Source organism: Pseudonaja textilis, chromosome 1 (assembly GCF_049901715.1).
Source record: "Pseudonaja textilis isolate UNSWEBS1 chromosome 1, rPseTex1.2, whole genome shotgun sequence".
Classification (NCBI taxonomy): Eukaryota; Metazoa; Chordata; class Lepidosauria; order Squamata; family Elapidae; genus Pseudonaja; species Pseudonaja textilis.
Window position 1 is genome coordinate 270,474,416 of NC_141990.1, and position 16,631 is coordinate 270,491,046.

At 36.3% G+C, this 16,631-nt stretch overlaps 1 protein-coding gene across 1 annotated transcript in view; it reads left to right on the plus strand.

Annotated features, from left to right (window-relative positions):
* Window positions 1–16,631, plus strand: part of SPTBN5 (spectrin beta, non-erythrocytic 5) — a 98,640-nt gene that overhangs the window by 18,948 nt on the left and 63,061 nt on the right. Inside the window, exons 16-27 of the mRNA XM_087931059.1 lie at window positions 1,253–1,540; window positions 2,065–2,308; window positions 3,322–3,461; window positions 5,531–5,630; window positions 8,481–8,651; window positions 8,915–9,079; window positions 9,369–9,595; window positions 10,604–10,790; window positions 11,445–11,645; window positions 12,926–13,042; window positions 14,943–15,106; window positions 16,035–16,167. Coding sequence (XP_087787185.1) covers window positions 1,253–1,540; window positions 2,065–2,308; window positions 3,322–3,461; window positions 5,531–5,630; window positions 8,481–8,651; window positions 8,915–9,079; window positions 9,369–9,595; window positions 10,604–10,790; window positions 11,445–11,645; window positions 12,926–13,042; window positions 14,943–15,106; window positions 16,035–16,167 — 2,137 coding nt within the window. The remainder of the gene's footprint in view (window positions 1–1,252; window positions 1,541–2,064; window positions 2,309–3,321; window positions 3,462–5,530; window positions 5,631–8,480; window positions 8,652–8,914; window positions 9,080–9,368; window positions 9,596–10,603; window positions 10,791–11,444; window positions 11,646–12,925; window positions 13,043–14,942; window positions 15,107–16,034; window positions 16,168–16,631) is intronic.

The following is a 16,631-nucleotide window of genomic DNA, read 5'->3' on the forward strand; positions in this document are numbered from 1 at the left end:
GCCTTCAATCTTTCCCAAAAATCAGGGTCTTTTCAAATGAGTTCTCTCTTCTCATTACGTGGCCAAAGTATTTGAGCTGCAGCTTCAGTATCTGTTCTTTCAAAGAACAGCCAGGGTTGATTTCCTTTAGGAATCAATGTTATAAGGAATGGCCTTTATGCTCAAAGCCCAAAAGAATATTTTTCAAGAACTTTTCTTTTAATTATGATAACTCCTGCTTTCCCTCAATAAACACAGAATAACCTGCAAATCTATATTATTCCTCTTTGACTCAATTCATTGTAACAATCACAAAATTAGTTTAGTTGAAAGGGACTCTATACCTGACCATGATCACCAATAGTAGAGAATTTGTCTTAGCAGTTTTAACCCCGACTAACATCTTAAAAGCATCAGATATAAAGTGATTTATAAAGTCCTCCCTGATACATTGAGTAACACTTCTACCAAACACTTCTACTATCAGACAAAACCTGACTTGAAGTAATAATTCCAGCTAGCATAAGGAGCTTCCTAATTTCTATGACTGTCCCAAAATTGCTTAGTGATATTCATGGTTAAGTAATTTCAAATTCACTTTTTGTGTGTGCCTCCAAGTCTGTCTTGACTCCTAGAACCTGCCCAGATTAATTCATGCAGTTTTCTTGACACCGTTTTTGGGGGAGTGGTTTTGCCATTCCTTTCTCCCTAGGGTTGAGAGAGAGTTGCTGGGCCAAAATCATGTTGTTGAATTTGTGTCTAAGGCAAGACTAGAAGTCATGGTTTCCTAGTTTCTACTCTGGCTCTTTAACCAATGCACTAACCTTGGGTCTCTTTGAATTGAGTATTCTACTACTATTCATGGTCATATCATTTCCCTAAATACATAAGACATTTCATATCAATTTAATATTTTCAATTAATAAAGTGATCTAGGAAGGCAAACCTTCATTCAGCAAGATGATAATTAGAAGTAACTTTCAGCTAGTATCTCTTAGCTCAACATTGTATGCATTTTTATTTTATTTTCCCTACACATGCTAACATAGATTCTAATTAATTTTCTGGAAATATATTTACACAAATTTCAAAATAATGGGAATTTATCATATCATATTGTATTCATCACATAATAATATTTAGATGTGGAACAAAATCAATGAATTAACAGTATTCAATATATCAGGCATACCTTTTTTCAGGGAAATTCAACTTTTGGTTAATAATCTGGAATTAATTAACTCAAGAATATGTCTCTGGCTTCATTGCACAGAATCCAAGATTCCAATCCTGCAGAGAGTCATGCCATAAAAGAACATGGAGAATACATGGAGAATCTATTATTAATGTTAAAGTTAAAAGCAGGGGAGAAGAAGGTGGCTTTGCAGATATCAAGGGATCAACAAAATTTTCTGCAAGAGAGCCACAGACTTCTCTTATGGATTGATGGTATGAAGGAGAAACTGACAAGTGAAGAGATGTGCATAGATGTGATCTCTGCAGAACAGCTCTTGAAAGAACATCAGGATTTGCTGAAAGAGATACACAGCCAGAATCACAGGTACTTGTAAGACCATGTAGTAATAATAAGAATTGCTCAATTAGTGATCCTGATACAATCTGCAATACCTATTTGGACAGTTTTATAATTACAGTAATAAAAAAAGGACTGTCAGAGGTGATTACTCATTCTAGTCATATATTATTTCAGTCACCAAAAGCAGAGGTGGGGTTTGCAAACATGGCTAAATAATAGTTATTGCTACCATTGTTGACTTTATGTGAAAGATTAAGTCCTTAGTAAGTTGGATGGGATGGTTACAATCTATAATGGATGAATAAATAGAACTCTCTAAACTAAAATAACATAATTTTAAGAACCAAGACAATGCTGTATATTCCACAATAACAATTGAATGCTATCATCCTTGTCCATCTGAGAATCAAATATTGAATAGGTATATTTAATCAATTATGCCTCTGAAAACCTTGTGTAACTCTGAATCTTAAAACATGAGTATGTGTAGATATTATTCAAACAAGAGAAAGATGTGATATATGCAATTGTGTTGGAATCTTTGACAGATTTGAACAGCTGCAGGAATTAGGTGAGAAGGTTGCAGATAGTTCATCAAATATTGGAGCTCTTGATGTTGGTGAATATATACGCAGAATTTCTCAAGGAAGAAATGACCTGGATGAGTTATGGATGGAGCAACAGAAGAAGCTACAGGAAAATATAGCATTGCAGAAATTCATCAAAGAAGTTGATTCAATCCTTGCTGCTATCTCCAGCCATGAGGCCTTTTTTCAGACTGATAATCTTGGGGTAAATATTAATGATTTTATTTCAAATTTAGACTGGAATTTATTTATAGGTAGTCCTGGACTTACAACCACAATTGAGCCCAAAATTTCTGTTGCTATGTGAAACAGCCCCATTTTAATTTTGCCCCATTTTACAACCTTTCTTGCCATAGTTGTTAAGTGAATCACTGTGGTATTTAAGTTAGTAACATGGTTGTTAAGTGAATCTGGCTTCCCCATTGACTTTACTTGTTGGAAGGTCCCAAAAGGTGATCACATCATCCCAGGATACTGCAACCATTATAAATATGTACCATTTGCCAAGCATCCACATTTTGATCACATTACCATGGAAATGCTGCAGCGGTCATAAGTGTGAAAAACAGTCATAAGATTTATTTTCACTTATGTTATAACTTTGAACAGTCACTAAATGAACTGTTGTACATCAAGGAGTACCTGTATTTACAAAGCTTATATATAGCTCCAGACTGCTTACAATAACAATTAAAAATGAGAACTAATCACTTCAAACCAACACTTAAATAAATATAAATAATAGCAAGTATTCCATTCATTTTAGGTCAACAAAAAGCATACAATGAGCCACAAAATGCCCTTTTTTTATAATATATGTTCTTGCTTTACAAAAAAACCCTCAGGGAGAGACTTTTTTTTTTACTACCAGTTTGGCTGAACGGGTCCAAACTGGTAGCATAACACCACTGAAGGTCAGGAACGTAAGCTTTGCCTCCATATTTGTACAACCAGGAAAGGCAAATTCCACTCAGGTGGTCTCAGAACTTCATAACTAATGATGTGAATGGAGAACAGCAGCAGTTCACACCAACTAGTATCATTGTTAAGACTTCTAATTAAATTAAATAAATTCGGGGGGGGGGGGATGAATACTCTTAGATTACTGTTACACTACCCTTACCCAGCTAGCTCAAGTTTCAGAGAATTCACATGTTCTGGAGATAGGCATGAAGTAATATTATGGGGATATCATAACTCTTATGGTCTTTCCTTCAGGATCACATGGATTCAACTCGGAGTCTCCTGAAGCAACATGAGGATTTTGAACAAGTGCTGCTGGTGTTGAAACATCGAACAAATGCAGCCAATGGCCAAGGAGAGCAGCTGATAGAAAGGGGGCATTTTGCTTGTGACAGGTATGTCATCTGAGAACTACAAAAGAAAGAAGCTCATAAATTCCTCCCTTGACTTGGATGTGTGTTTGTGTGTATATGGGAGTGAATCCAGGAAAACAAACAATTTATCTTTTCAGAAGCTGGTTTAGTATCAATGTTGACAAGATGGTTTATATTTTTGCAAGCTATTTCATTGTAATTTACATGCACTTTAAAAACTTAATAGTAAGTATAATTGCTTCATTTCTGTGTAGAATAAATCAATTTCTGCATTTTACTCACTCTTCTGCTGAATAAAATGGACCCCCAATATTCTCTTAAGGGCGGCTTTACAGTGCATCTGGATAGTTCATGTCTGAATCTGATCATTTCTAAAACCTTCTGAATTATCAACGTTCGAGAAGATGAAAAATCAGGGGAGCAGTTCTCAAAAATAGTTTGTTCAGTTGTTGTTGCTTTTTAGTTGGAAGTTCACAGGAGAAGAGGTTAGAATTACTCTTGGGCTTATTGTGTCCTCCCCTTTTTCTCATTTTCTTTCAATTTGATGAGGGGAAAAATTCACTCTTGCAGAAATTAAAGATCAGTGTCATTCTCATTGGGGATTTTTAGGCTTTTTTAAAATCTTTGTTACTTATCAAATCAGCAAGGACATGCCTGAGTATGTCCAGTCATTCATTCGGTGATGGTTTTTCTCCATGTTATAATTAAATTCTGAGGGAAGACTCCCCAGGGAAAGTCATCCTATGGGGCTTCTTCAGATCAGGAATTATCATGGATCACCGGAGAGCCTAAAAGGTGAGAGAGACTATAATACAGGAAAAAACAATTGCTGCCACCAGTTACAAATAAATCCAGCTCAAATACAACACATTAGGAACTTCTAAGCCAGTGGTCGCCAACCAGTGGTCTGGGGACCACTGGTGGTCCACAAGAAAATTTTGGTGGTCCGCAGAAAAATGTCACCCCCAAAGCAATTAATCCAGGCTTTGCAGGAACACAAGGCTGCGCCACCCACATGGCCCACAGGAACACAAGGCTTGCATCACTTGCATTACAAACAACACAAGGCAGTGAGGGGAAGTGGGAAAGGTCGGGGGGGGGACTTGCCCCACGCACCTGGCCTGGCCACCGGGCTGCTTCTTTCCACTTCTTTCTTCTTTGGCTTTTGGTTGCATGCAAGGAAAGCGGCAAAAGTCTTTCTTTCTCTCCCCCAAACTCCGCCAGAAATGAGTCTTTGGGAGCCTGCAAGGCCTCCTGCTCCAAGAGGCTGCGCCGGTGTGACAAGTCTCACAAAGACTCATTTCTGGCAGAGTTTGGGGGAGAGAAAGAAAGACTTCTGATGCTTCTGTTGCTTTCCTTGCATGAAGCCAAAAGTCTCTCTCTCCCTCTCTTCCCCTGAGAACGGAGCTGTGGATGGTATTCTGTGATCTTAAATAAAGAATGATCGATCGGTAGGAAAACAGGGTGGGGAATTTTCCTGCAGATTTTTGGGGGATTTTCCCAGGGTCTCTGGTCTGCGGGATTTAGAATTATGAGTTTGGTGGTCCCTGAGGTTCCAAAGGTTGGCGACCCCTGTTCTAAGCAGCCTAAACATAAAGAAGAAAAACAGAAGTTTTTACGGTAAGGGAAAAATAGCTTATGGTAACACAAATGTTGGCACTGTGTTAATATTAAAATGGGTAGTGCAAACCATGAAGAGACCTGTTGTCTGAAATGAGCCCACTGAACAACTTAAAACACATCACTTAGATTCACTGGGCCTCAGTTTCCCTTAGCCACATAAAGAAAACTTTGCATCTTTAAGTTCACAAAAAGAATTTGTATAACAATAACGTTTTTTCTTCTAACCAGAAAAATCAAGTACATTTGCTGTATTAAATGTAAAATTAATGGTAGATTAAACTGTAATAATGTACATGGCTCACTAGAATTAAGGGACTTGAGTCTTTATGTATTTATCTTCCGCACCTATAATTCTATTTATAGAAGTCATGATAGCTATTTTCCTATTTCTATTTCTGTTCCTTCCTGGTTCTCTAGAATTTTGTTTATTTATTGAGAAACTGAAGCCTCTGTTACTTCTTCTGCAGGATTAAGAAGACAATGGTTACCTTATGTGAAAGATGGAAATTGCTCATAAATAAATATGAGCAGAGAAAAGGGAGGCTATTAGATTCTCTTCTACTACAGGTCAGAATGTTGATCTGTTGCATACTATTTGTAAAAAACTTGAACTTAACACTCTGAACTATGCATTTCCAACTCAACATACTTCATCCAACTGTCATATTAAATCAGAAATGTATAACCAGTGACCTTAGGACCATATGTGCCCTCCAAGTTCTGAAATGTGTTAGTAAATTATAAAATATATGCATGCTTATACCCCAGGCAGAATGGAAAATGATTAAATACAAGAACTATATTTAATTTAAAGGAAATGTAAAAGTAGTTTCGTTTCTTTCCCACCCTCTATTTTATGGGAAAGGACTCAGCATCCCACTGAAAAGCCCAGAAAAGTTGCATATTCCTGTGAGCCTAGTTATACTATGGTTTGTTTGGTCTTGGCTTAGCTTGACATGGTAGTACACGGTCTGCACATAAAGACAAAAAGGATATGTTACACTTCTTTTACTTAATGTAATTAAATTTTGTTTACTGAGACTTATATCCTCTCCGCCTGCATGTGAGTTTAAGGGCTCACGCTTCAAATACAGTAATTGGGCTAAAATAGGATATTAAAGCTAATAATAATGTATTATGAGTATATGCCAGAATGGAGGAGCTGCTGCAGAAAAGGCATATTCTTCAGGTCCCAACAGATGACATTGGTTAATCAAAGGAACTCAAATAACACCAACCTTATAGGATCAAATTGCCTGGGCAGCTACCCTGGGAGACAAAACAAAATGAACATTACTACAATGTTCCACAGACAATGTTGCAAGGAAACTAAACATGTTCATTCTCCAAAGGCATATAAGAAAGAAGCCAGACTGTAAATGCCTTGTTGAATCCTACTAGAGTTAAAGCTACTCTGATTCCAGATATATGCTTGTTCCAGTTGAAAGATCACAATCCTAAATTTTTCCCTCATTTAAAATTATCTTTGTGTAGATAAGTTTACAACTTCATATTCTGATAGCTTTAACATGAGAAAACACTGAGTTTTGTGGTCATTCACTGAGACTGTAAAAGGCAGCTTGGACATTCATTTAAAAGTGGGCAACGTATTTCTTAAAGAATAGGTATAAAATCCTTAAGTCTCCTGCAGAAAAAAATGTTTTATTTCTGTATTCTGCATTGGCTGTAAATAAGTGATGGAAACAATAATAAAAGTAAGATCTTCTTCAAGTCAAGCTGAATTCCTGGTGATTTAATGACACATACATCTAGTTTTCCTTGTCAGTCATATTTATATATATATATATGGCATTCAGCTTTGTTCGGATATTTTCCCACGTCATTGTAGTTGTGCATTCTGTATACACTATACAGAAGCCTGATGATGGCAGATGAGATTCTGCCGAAATGTTGCTACCACTTTAAAAGCACAACTACAATGACGTGGGAAAATACCCGAACAAAGCTGAATGCCATACATGTAAGTACCTGCGAAAACTTAAGAAAACAAATATATATATATGTGTGTGTGTGTGTGTGTGTGTAGCATTCAGCTTTGATATGGCATTCAGGCTTCTGATGATGGCAGATGAGATTCTGCTGAAACGTCGCTACAACTTTAAAAGCACAACTACTATGACATGGGAAAATACCCGAGCAAAGCCGAATGCCATATATATATATATATATATATATATATATATATATATATATATATATATGGATCTTTGGTTGTTCGGGTTTTCTGAAGATGATTTCTGAAGACACAAGCCTGAAGATGATGAATGAGACTTCATCGAAACGTTGCCTAGATACTTCGAATCTTACGCGGGAGAAAACCCGAACAACCAAAGATCCACATACAAATACCCGCGAGAACCTCAGAAAACATATATATATATATGGATCTTTGGTTATTCTGGTTTTCTCCCGCGTAAGATTGGAAGTATCTAGGCAACGTTTCGATGAAGTCTCATTCATCATCTTCAGGCTTGTGTCTTCGGCTCTGTGCTTCTCAGAGTGATGTGACCTTGCAGCTGCTTCTTCCTTTTAAGTGCTAGTGGGGGTGTGACTTGATTGGGTGGGGGCTTGGCTGTGTTCTGATTGGGTGGGGGGCTGTTCTCATTGGTTGGGGGGTTGGCCATGTTCTGATTGGCTGGAGTTGTGTTCTGTTCAGGTGGGGGCTTGGTTGTGTTCAGGTTAGTCTTAGTTGCTGGGGGATTTGAGCTGGTGAGCTGTGATCCTGCTGTTTGGCTTCGAGTTCGTGGTCATGCCACATCTTCATGGTGGGTGTCAGTTCGCTTCATGTATGGCTCGGAGGGGTTTGAAGTGGGTAGTGATGCAGCTATAGTGTGGGAGAAGCCTGAAGATGACGAATGAGATTTTGTTGAAACGTCACCAAAATACTTCCAATTTTACGTGGGAGAAAACCCGAATAACCAAAGATCCATATGTGTGTGTGTGTGTGTGTGTGTGTGTGTGTGTGTATCATATGTATGTATGTATGTATGTATAAGATATTTACATAAAAAGATAAGCATAATAATATACATAAATGTGAATTAGGAAAAATATAAAAGAAAAAGAGTGAAAAACAGTACAAACAAGAAAAGAAAAAGATAATTAAAGAACTGAGTTCTGATCCTTTTATAGCAGCTACAAACCAAATTATTATCCCTTCTCCCTCTCTTAAGATTACATCACATAATTCTTCTCTATCCCTATACAGTCAACCTTTTTAATCGGTAAATCCAGAAATCATCGTTTCATTTTTTCCCCCCATTTTCAACAAAAAGTCAACAAAATACTTTTTATGAAAGTATTCTGGGTCATAGGAGTCTTTAATATGCTAGGTGTAAGGCACATCATACTGTACTCTCTACTCAGGTTCTCAAAATCTAATGTGTACAATTTTAGGAGTTCATTCGTGACACTGCTGAACTCTTGGTATGGATGGAAGAAAAATACAAGATAGCCTCAGATGAGTCCTATCGTGACCCCACAAATATCTTACGGAAGCTGAAAAGGCATGAGGCTGCGGAACAAGAAATGATGGCCAATAAGAAGCATTTTATGGGGGTAATGACGGTAAGGTGATTTCATGCAGGTAGAAAGATAACTAATAAAAGGGCCAGTAATTCAATAATATTTGACAGTGTGTCTTCACTCAAGATGTATAGGTGTAATATTATTGTTATTGATAACTGATGATCAACAATTGGTATGAGTTATGAAGTTTTACTCTATGCATGCATTTTCTCTGAATAAAGATCGGCAGGTAGAAACAACCATTACAATTTTGCGGGTTATCAAGAAATATGTTTTTGACTGAATGTATTGCATTTCTCTAGGCTGGAAATCAGCTGATACAAAATGACCACTATGCTGCAGATTCCATTCAGGACAAAATGTCAGAAATAAAGAAGAAATGGGAGAAACTCTATAGCAAGATGATAGAACATGGAGATAAATTGAGGCAGGCTGGCCAGCAGGAACAACTGATGGAGATTCTTGAGGTCAGGAGCAATGCATGAATGAATGATTTATTACAGTTAAATTTAAAATACCTTACAAATACTAAAACATCTAAGACATTATATAAAAACAATAGGAAACTACAGAAATGGAAGCGCCACTTTTAATTTCCCTATAGCCAGATTCTACATGTTGGCCCACAAAATTTAGTAAGATCAAATATTGAAGCAGGTGTACTGTCTGAATGCAAAAAGACAGAATCATTGAATTGGGAAGATCTGGAAATTTTCTGAAATGGACATAATAAGATTTCTACTTTTCCTTCCTTAGGATGCTGACGAGAAGATAGAGAAGATAGAAAGGATGCTCCGAAATGCAGAATTGGGTCATGATTTGCGTTCCAGTCGCAATTTACTCAAGGAGCATAGACAGCTAGAAAATGAAATGCATGGACTGGCTGAGAAAATGAATTCCATTGTGTCTCATGCCAAGAGTGTAGCTACACATCATTTCAATAGAGAGAAGATTCTTGATGAGACCCAGAGTTATCTGGAAAGGTGAGCTACTCTTCTTCCAGGGATCAGAAATCCAAAGACTATTTCTAAATTATTGTACAAGGTTATTGTACAAGGTTATTGTACAAATTATTGTACAAGGTAGGGAGCAAAAAAACTACTAGTATGCTTACAGTGACTGAATACTGAGATTGGCTGTCGGAAAAGTCAGCAGACAAGTCATTTTTCCCTTCTTCTATGGAAGAATAACAAGACATATTTTTCACCTTAATCTGCCTCATAGGATTTTTTTTGTAGCAATAAAATATTTTAAATATTAAATTAATTAATTAGATATTTAAATATTAAAGTTAAATACTTGCTAAGAGAAAAGAGGCAACCTATGGTCTCCAGGCAGCCCCAGAGCCTTTTTTGTTGTCCCCGGAACATTTATTTATTTATTAAGCAGATTTATAGGGCCTCCCAAGTTATACATGGTGACTCTGGGAGGTGTACAATTCTCAGCTTGCCTGGCTGAATTTCAGTAGAAACCTTCAAATTTGATTTGCCTCATTTAAAGTAAGAAAAAGCTATGAAATAGGTACATCAAGTTTGTTTGGTTTAGCACACTTAGTGTAACCTTTAAACTTTCTATACACATCTTCATTGCACAATCACCTGTATCAGGTGACCTTATTATGTGGAATGTTTCTGTCTTTGCAGATCAATAAATAACCAAAAAAATGCTGTTTGCAGTCACCCCAAAAGGTTTTTTTTTAATCTCTTTTATTTTTCTGGAAAGTACTGCATAAGAAAATACAGCAAATTACACAAAAGCAATACACTTGGATTAAAATTGCCACATGCTCCATAGATTGGATAATTATAATGTAAAATAGTTGTGGAAAATATATTGCTTTCTCTTCTGGTCTAGCATTATTATTTTTTACTAATAGTAGTAATGGCATTAGTATTAATAGGACCAATCAGTTAGAAATGTTTAGCTAATGATTCTTTTTAAATATACAAATGTGAACAGCCTTTTTTTTTAAAAAAAAATCTAATCTACAGATTTGATTCCCTCCAAAAACCTCTTGCGGAGCGGGGGCAGCTGTTGGAGGCAAGTGTGGAACTGTTTCAGTTCTACCATTACCATGACATGGAAATGCAGTGGATTGGTGAGCGAATGTCCATTGCCAAATCCACAATCCAAGGAAAATCTTTAAATGGGGCTCAAAGCTTGCTACAGAAGCTGAAGGTAAGTCTTAATTATAATGGTTCTTCTGAAAATCGGACTGGGGACTTTCAAAAGCATTTCACTTTTTACATTTGAGGTGAGGTGAGATAGTGACTGGCCCAAGGTCTTGCCCAGCTGTCTCTCACACTTAAGATAGGACTAGAACCCACAATCTCCTGGTTTCTAGCACTTTAACCAGTATAACGATCTGGATTTTTAAAAAAATGTCACTAGAGACCAGTTTCAAAATATTATCAATATCATGCATTAGGTTTAAATCATGAAAATTATATACCTGTAATTAAGAATGAATATGGCCTGTTTGGCAGAACAATGATAGCCAAGCCATCAACACAGTTGTTCCTGCAACTGCCATCAGAGAAATATTAGATGCCATCAAAGAAATAATAGATGCATTTAGTAAACTTTCCCTTCAGAATGAAAAGAAGAGTTTCAGGAATCCAAGTTTTTCTCTTCTGGTTCAGATACATCTCTGGATATAAGAACAAACACTAGGAGAAGGTAATTTTTTGTTTTGAGATTTTGGTTAAAAAAAATAACTCAGTAAACTTAGGCTTTGAAAAATAGCACATAGACTCCAAGTTTCTCTTGGATGTTTCTTTCGTCTATTTGCCTGTCACCTTTCCATCACATTTCTGGCTGTTTGTCTTCTAGGAATTACAAGTTGAAGTGAAAGCCCATAAGCAGCAAATATCCAGGGTTCTAGAAAAGGGGAATGCTGTGGCAGAAGATACGTGCATATCTTCTCAGAGAATCAAAGAAAAGTGCCAGGAACTGAGCAAAAACTGGACAGAGCTGGAAGAAGCATGTGATAAAAAAATTAAGCAACTGCAGCAGTCAGTTGTTTACTATCAGGTATATGTATATATATTTTAATATTGTGAGCTTCCCAGGGCCTTTGGATATGAATCAGGCGGCAAATAAAATTTATAAATAAATAAATATATCACTGTATTTTGACAACACCCCCTTTTACATCGTGCAACTAACAACACAAGATTTCCAGTTTGGTGTTGGTCTTGGAACTGCCTATTTCTTACTATGGTTGGGCAGCTGAACTAATTTACCTCCAGCTCTGCTATCACTCAACATAGATTGAAAACATTCAATTGGCAGTATCACAAATTGCAATATGGAATTCTGCATAGCTTAAGGAATCCATTTTCCTTGTGGTGAGAATTCCCAGACTTCTGGTTCTTTGGCTTGTTTACCTTACAGTTCTCTGCTACAATACAACCAATATTTTGCAAGTAAATTCACCTGCATTTCCTGTTTAGTACTTCCTATTCCATTTTCTCCCTTTTTATTTTTCAAGAATATGCAATGTATATGACAATAAAGAAGAGATATAAACCAGTGTTTCTCAACTTTGACAACTTTTAAGATGTGTGGACTTCCACTCCCAGAATTCTCTAGGCAGCAAGAAATTATGGGAGTAGCAGTCCATACATCTTAAAATGGCTAAAGTTGAGAATAGTAATATTGATGATGATATCAATGATAAGGCATAAATAGGAGGCCTGGCTACTTCAGGATATGGGAGTCAGACTCTATATATACATCAGTCGCCCAGTTTAAATCCTTTTTTTTTTCCTCTTTCTCTTTTGAATCAACAGACTTTTGGCCATTCTTTTCCCATCCTTCAAAATCAGGGATAGCTGCCTTGCCTTTATATGACAATTCTGTTTTGGCTGAGCTGATTTCTTCCTGCTTCATCCTTTACAAAGGCTAGCCAAGACAGACAGACAGACAGGTAGGTAGGTAGGTAGGTAGGTAGGTGATAGATAGATAGATAGATAGATAGATAGATAGATAGATAGATAGATAGATAGATAGATAGATAAACTTTTTTCCTTTTGAAACAAGAAAGACTCCTTTCTGACTTTGCTCATTTTGTTCTTTCAAGTATGTCTTATCACTGTAGTTTCAGATTTATAAATTCCTTGGCATTGTCTCCTGAAGCACTGAAAATTTTATCTCTGTCCTTGTACTTAATTAATAAATGTGGTCCTTTTAGCTGTCTTTTTATTTAATATTAAGAATGCAAAAATACTATTTTATAGAACTAATCTGTGAAAGTTAGTGCTTCTTATGTTTACTTAATATCACCATGTGTACTTTTCATTTTTTTAAAGTTCTTAATGGATATTTGGGACCTCGAGAATTGGGTGGCAGAGAAGCTTCCTCTGGTCACCAACAAAGATTGTGGTAATGATGAAGCCGCAACTCTTAACCATATAGCAAAACATAAGGTAACTTATATATATATATAAACAGACTACAAACTGTGTAGGATTACTGAGATGTTGAATAGTTACAGGCATATACATACATACATACATACATACATACATATAGGCTAATTTTAAAATATTGATTCTTAATTGATATGACAAATTCATATTGTCTATGAACTATGTTGTGTTCTGACAGTAATATTAACTCTACATGGACTACTTTTTAAAATGAGAATTGGTCCACACACACCCACATCCCCTTTAATTTTCTTGCCCTAAGAGAAATCATGCTGTAAGGGCCCTCTAAAAGTTCTGTTGATAAACCAGTCAACATTATCAATGCACACTGGGCTTCTGATGGTCTCTGAGCCTGTTTCTGTTCCTGCAGATGTTTCGTTTCCAAATTAAGAAATATCACCAATGCATGGGATCTAGGAGAACAAGCTAAATCCAAAGTGAAAGAAAATTCCTGGGGACATGGCATTCTGATGAGTCAGCCATTAACAGATAAAAATATTAAGATAAGATCAGTCTATAAGCCACTCAAGAAAGGAAGCAATCAAAGATCAAGCACTCACATACCTATTAACCAATACTAGATCATTGAGAACCAGCACCAGTTAAACAAGGATGAGCAAAGAAGAAACAATATCCCTCCCAAAATCATTTAAGAAGAAATAATACCCCAATCAAGGTTGGTAGGAGAAGTTACCATGCTATATATAAACAGTCAGAAAATTATATTCCTCCATGCACTGATGATGTTATTTAACCTACTAAGGAAACTTCTGCAAGAAAAGAAGCAAGCTTAGAGAACACCAAGAACTCAAGAATTCAGCCTTGAATATCTTCCACCATGGACTACCCAGCACCTTGTTCAAAGTTCAAAGAAATAATATATTTCATCATATTCAAGTTTATTTCATCTTCATGGGTCTGTCTAGTTTTTCACATCGATTTGAAAAACATCATCACATCATCTGTTTTTAATTGCTATGAACAGTAGCAATATGTCAAAAGACAAGGGAAGTAGACAATAATAATACTCATCTAATGATGAATAATTTCCACACAAACTCTACAACAGGAGTGTCAAAGTCACATCATCACGGCATCGTCACATGACATATCTCAATCTTTTTATCCTTTGCTAAACTGGGTATGGGTGTGACCAGCAGTGATTCATCTGGCCTGTGGGCCTCAAGTTTGACAGCCCTGCTCTACAAGGCTGTAGCCAGGTTTTTGCCCTCTTAAGTATGCTCCAACCTATTATTTATAGTTCTATACAGTCCTGAAATAAACCTAGTATGGTATTTCAGTTTCAATGTGGAAAAATATTGCTGAATGCCCAAACAACTGCGAACCAACAACTAAAGAGTGCTTAATAAAGTTGCTTCATTGAAACTGGGATCAGAGTATTTTCTCACAGATGATAAATTTTGCAAGAAAACAAGCACTTTTATCAAGTTGGTTAGAGGCATCACCCTCATATGTATCTTATTAGGATCAAATAACAATTCTCAAACAGTAATTGGTTGATTTTGAAAAGCGACTTCTTTGTCTTTAACCACGTACAGAGCTATCATAAAGTTGCTCCTTTCTTAGGAAATCCTTTGTAAACAACTTGCTTCTACTGCCATATAGTTTATGCTTCTTATTAGTAATTCCCTGTCAGTACATTATTTATGTATATCTGTTTTTACAATGGCTTCTAACAAACTTTGCATTTGGAAGACTCATGTAAATGGCTTCTAGCTTGCTTTATATGTGTTGAATATGGCTTCAGTTAAACTGGACATTGTCTGCTAATTTGGGGTTCCTGAATCATCTTTGTACATCAAGTAAAACTGGACTACTTTTTGTCAGTGTTGAATGTTCTACATTTTTTCTTTAACTGGTACTTATTTTGGGTCAGGCTCTAGAGCATGAAATTGGCATTTATCAGAACTTAGTTGTGGAACTAGAAGAAACTGCCAAAACTCTACCACTTTCAGACTCTATCCATTACGATGAAGTTGATATGCCTCAAAGACAGGTCCACACAAAGCTTCAAGAACTACAAACATTGGCCAAAGCAAGGTAGGGGAGGAAAAAAGACTGTGTGATCCAATTATATATTTTCTTGTTAGCTTTCTTTTCTTTTTTGTCACCTTTTTCCCTTTTCTTTTCATTGGGAAGTGAATTTCAATCATACAATGTGAAAATCATGGGAGTCTTCTGATTTTTTGTGCGTGTTGGTTTTATATTGCCTTGCCAGAGAGCTCAATCCTAATAATTCAGTAGGAGATAATCATACATCATGTCTGCAGAGGCAAAAAAAATGCATATGAGTCTATGTAGTCATGAAGGAAAGTTGCAGCATGTGTTGGTTTCTACATAATCATATGTTATGCTTTATATACAACAAGGTGAAAGTATTTGTCCTCTTCGTGGAAATTATCTTGGCTAAAAAAAATAGGCAGTTCATAAGAAGACAGGGAAGCAGGAACATGCTGCTTAGACACAAGGTTATGTCACCTATGCACCATCCATCCATATCCAGATGAACTACTTTTTTTGGCTGTTTTCAGAGGAGTATTTATTGTTAAACTGATCCTACCTCTTCACTCATATATAATGAAGCCACAATTTTTGCTAATATTATTTTTATTGGTGTCAGAGTCACATCTACAAGAAGGGCAGTCTTATACATTGATTAAATAAATAAATAAAAGTGTAACCCATGTAGAATCCACCCATATTTTTAGAGCATTCTTCCTATCTTTTTTCCCCTTAATGGTAGAAATCTGGCTATTTTTAAGGAGGAAAGTTGAAGAAGGCAAAGTACACTAACATAGATGTCCTTAGCCTAATGCTGCATAAGGGTCTTCTATCCATATCCTATCAGTTATAATCATTGGCCTTAAGCTTCAAAATGATACTGGTTGTGTAATTTTTACACAGTGATTGTATCAAAACTCCTTAGCTTTCTGTTGCCTTTGTTCTGTCTATTTTATCTTCAAATTAGGGGTAAACGGTTGGAGGAGACACTTGAACTACATGACTTTCTGAGAGAATATGAAGATCTTGAGGGCTGGATCAATGAGAAGAAGCAGGTGGCCAGTTCTGAAGACTATGGAGCTGATTATGACCATGTCCTTGTAAGTTATAATGCTAATAGTTAAACAGATTTGCAGAATATATTGCAATGGTATAAAATATATAACATGACTGTTCAGGAAGACTGGCTTCATACATGATTTTTACAAGAGTGACTTCATACATGTAAAATAGAACAAAATAACATGTTCTTTGGGGTTGGAATAATCTACCAAGCTGTTGAGTTAAGGTGTTGGTGAAACTGATTACTTTCAACTGAGAATAGCCTCTGGCCAACCTCTGGGCTCAGAAGGTAAGTTGTTTAAGTTTAGCTAATACTTGGATAGGATACCTGGAAACATCAGGGCCATAGACTGGACTGAGAAGTTGAAATAGCATCTCAGAAGAAGACAAAGGTAAACTATTTCTGTATTGCTGTCAAGGATACTATGTGAATGTATCTATAAAGTCACCAGAATTTGATTCATCTTTTTAGGCATTTTAATGCATTGACTAATAATTATTT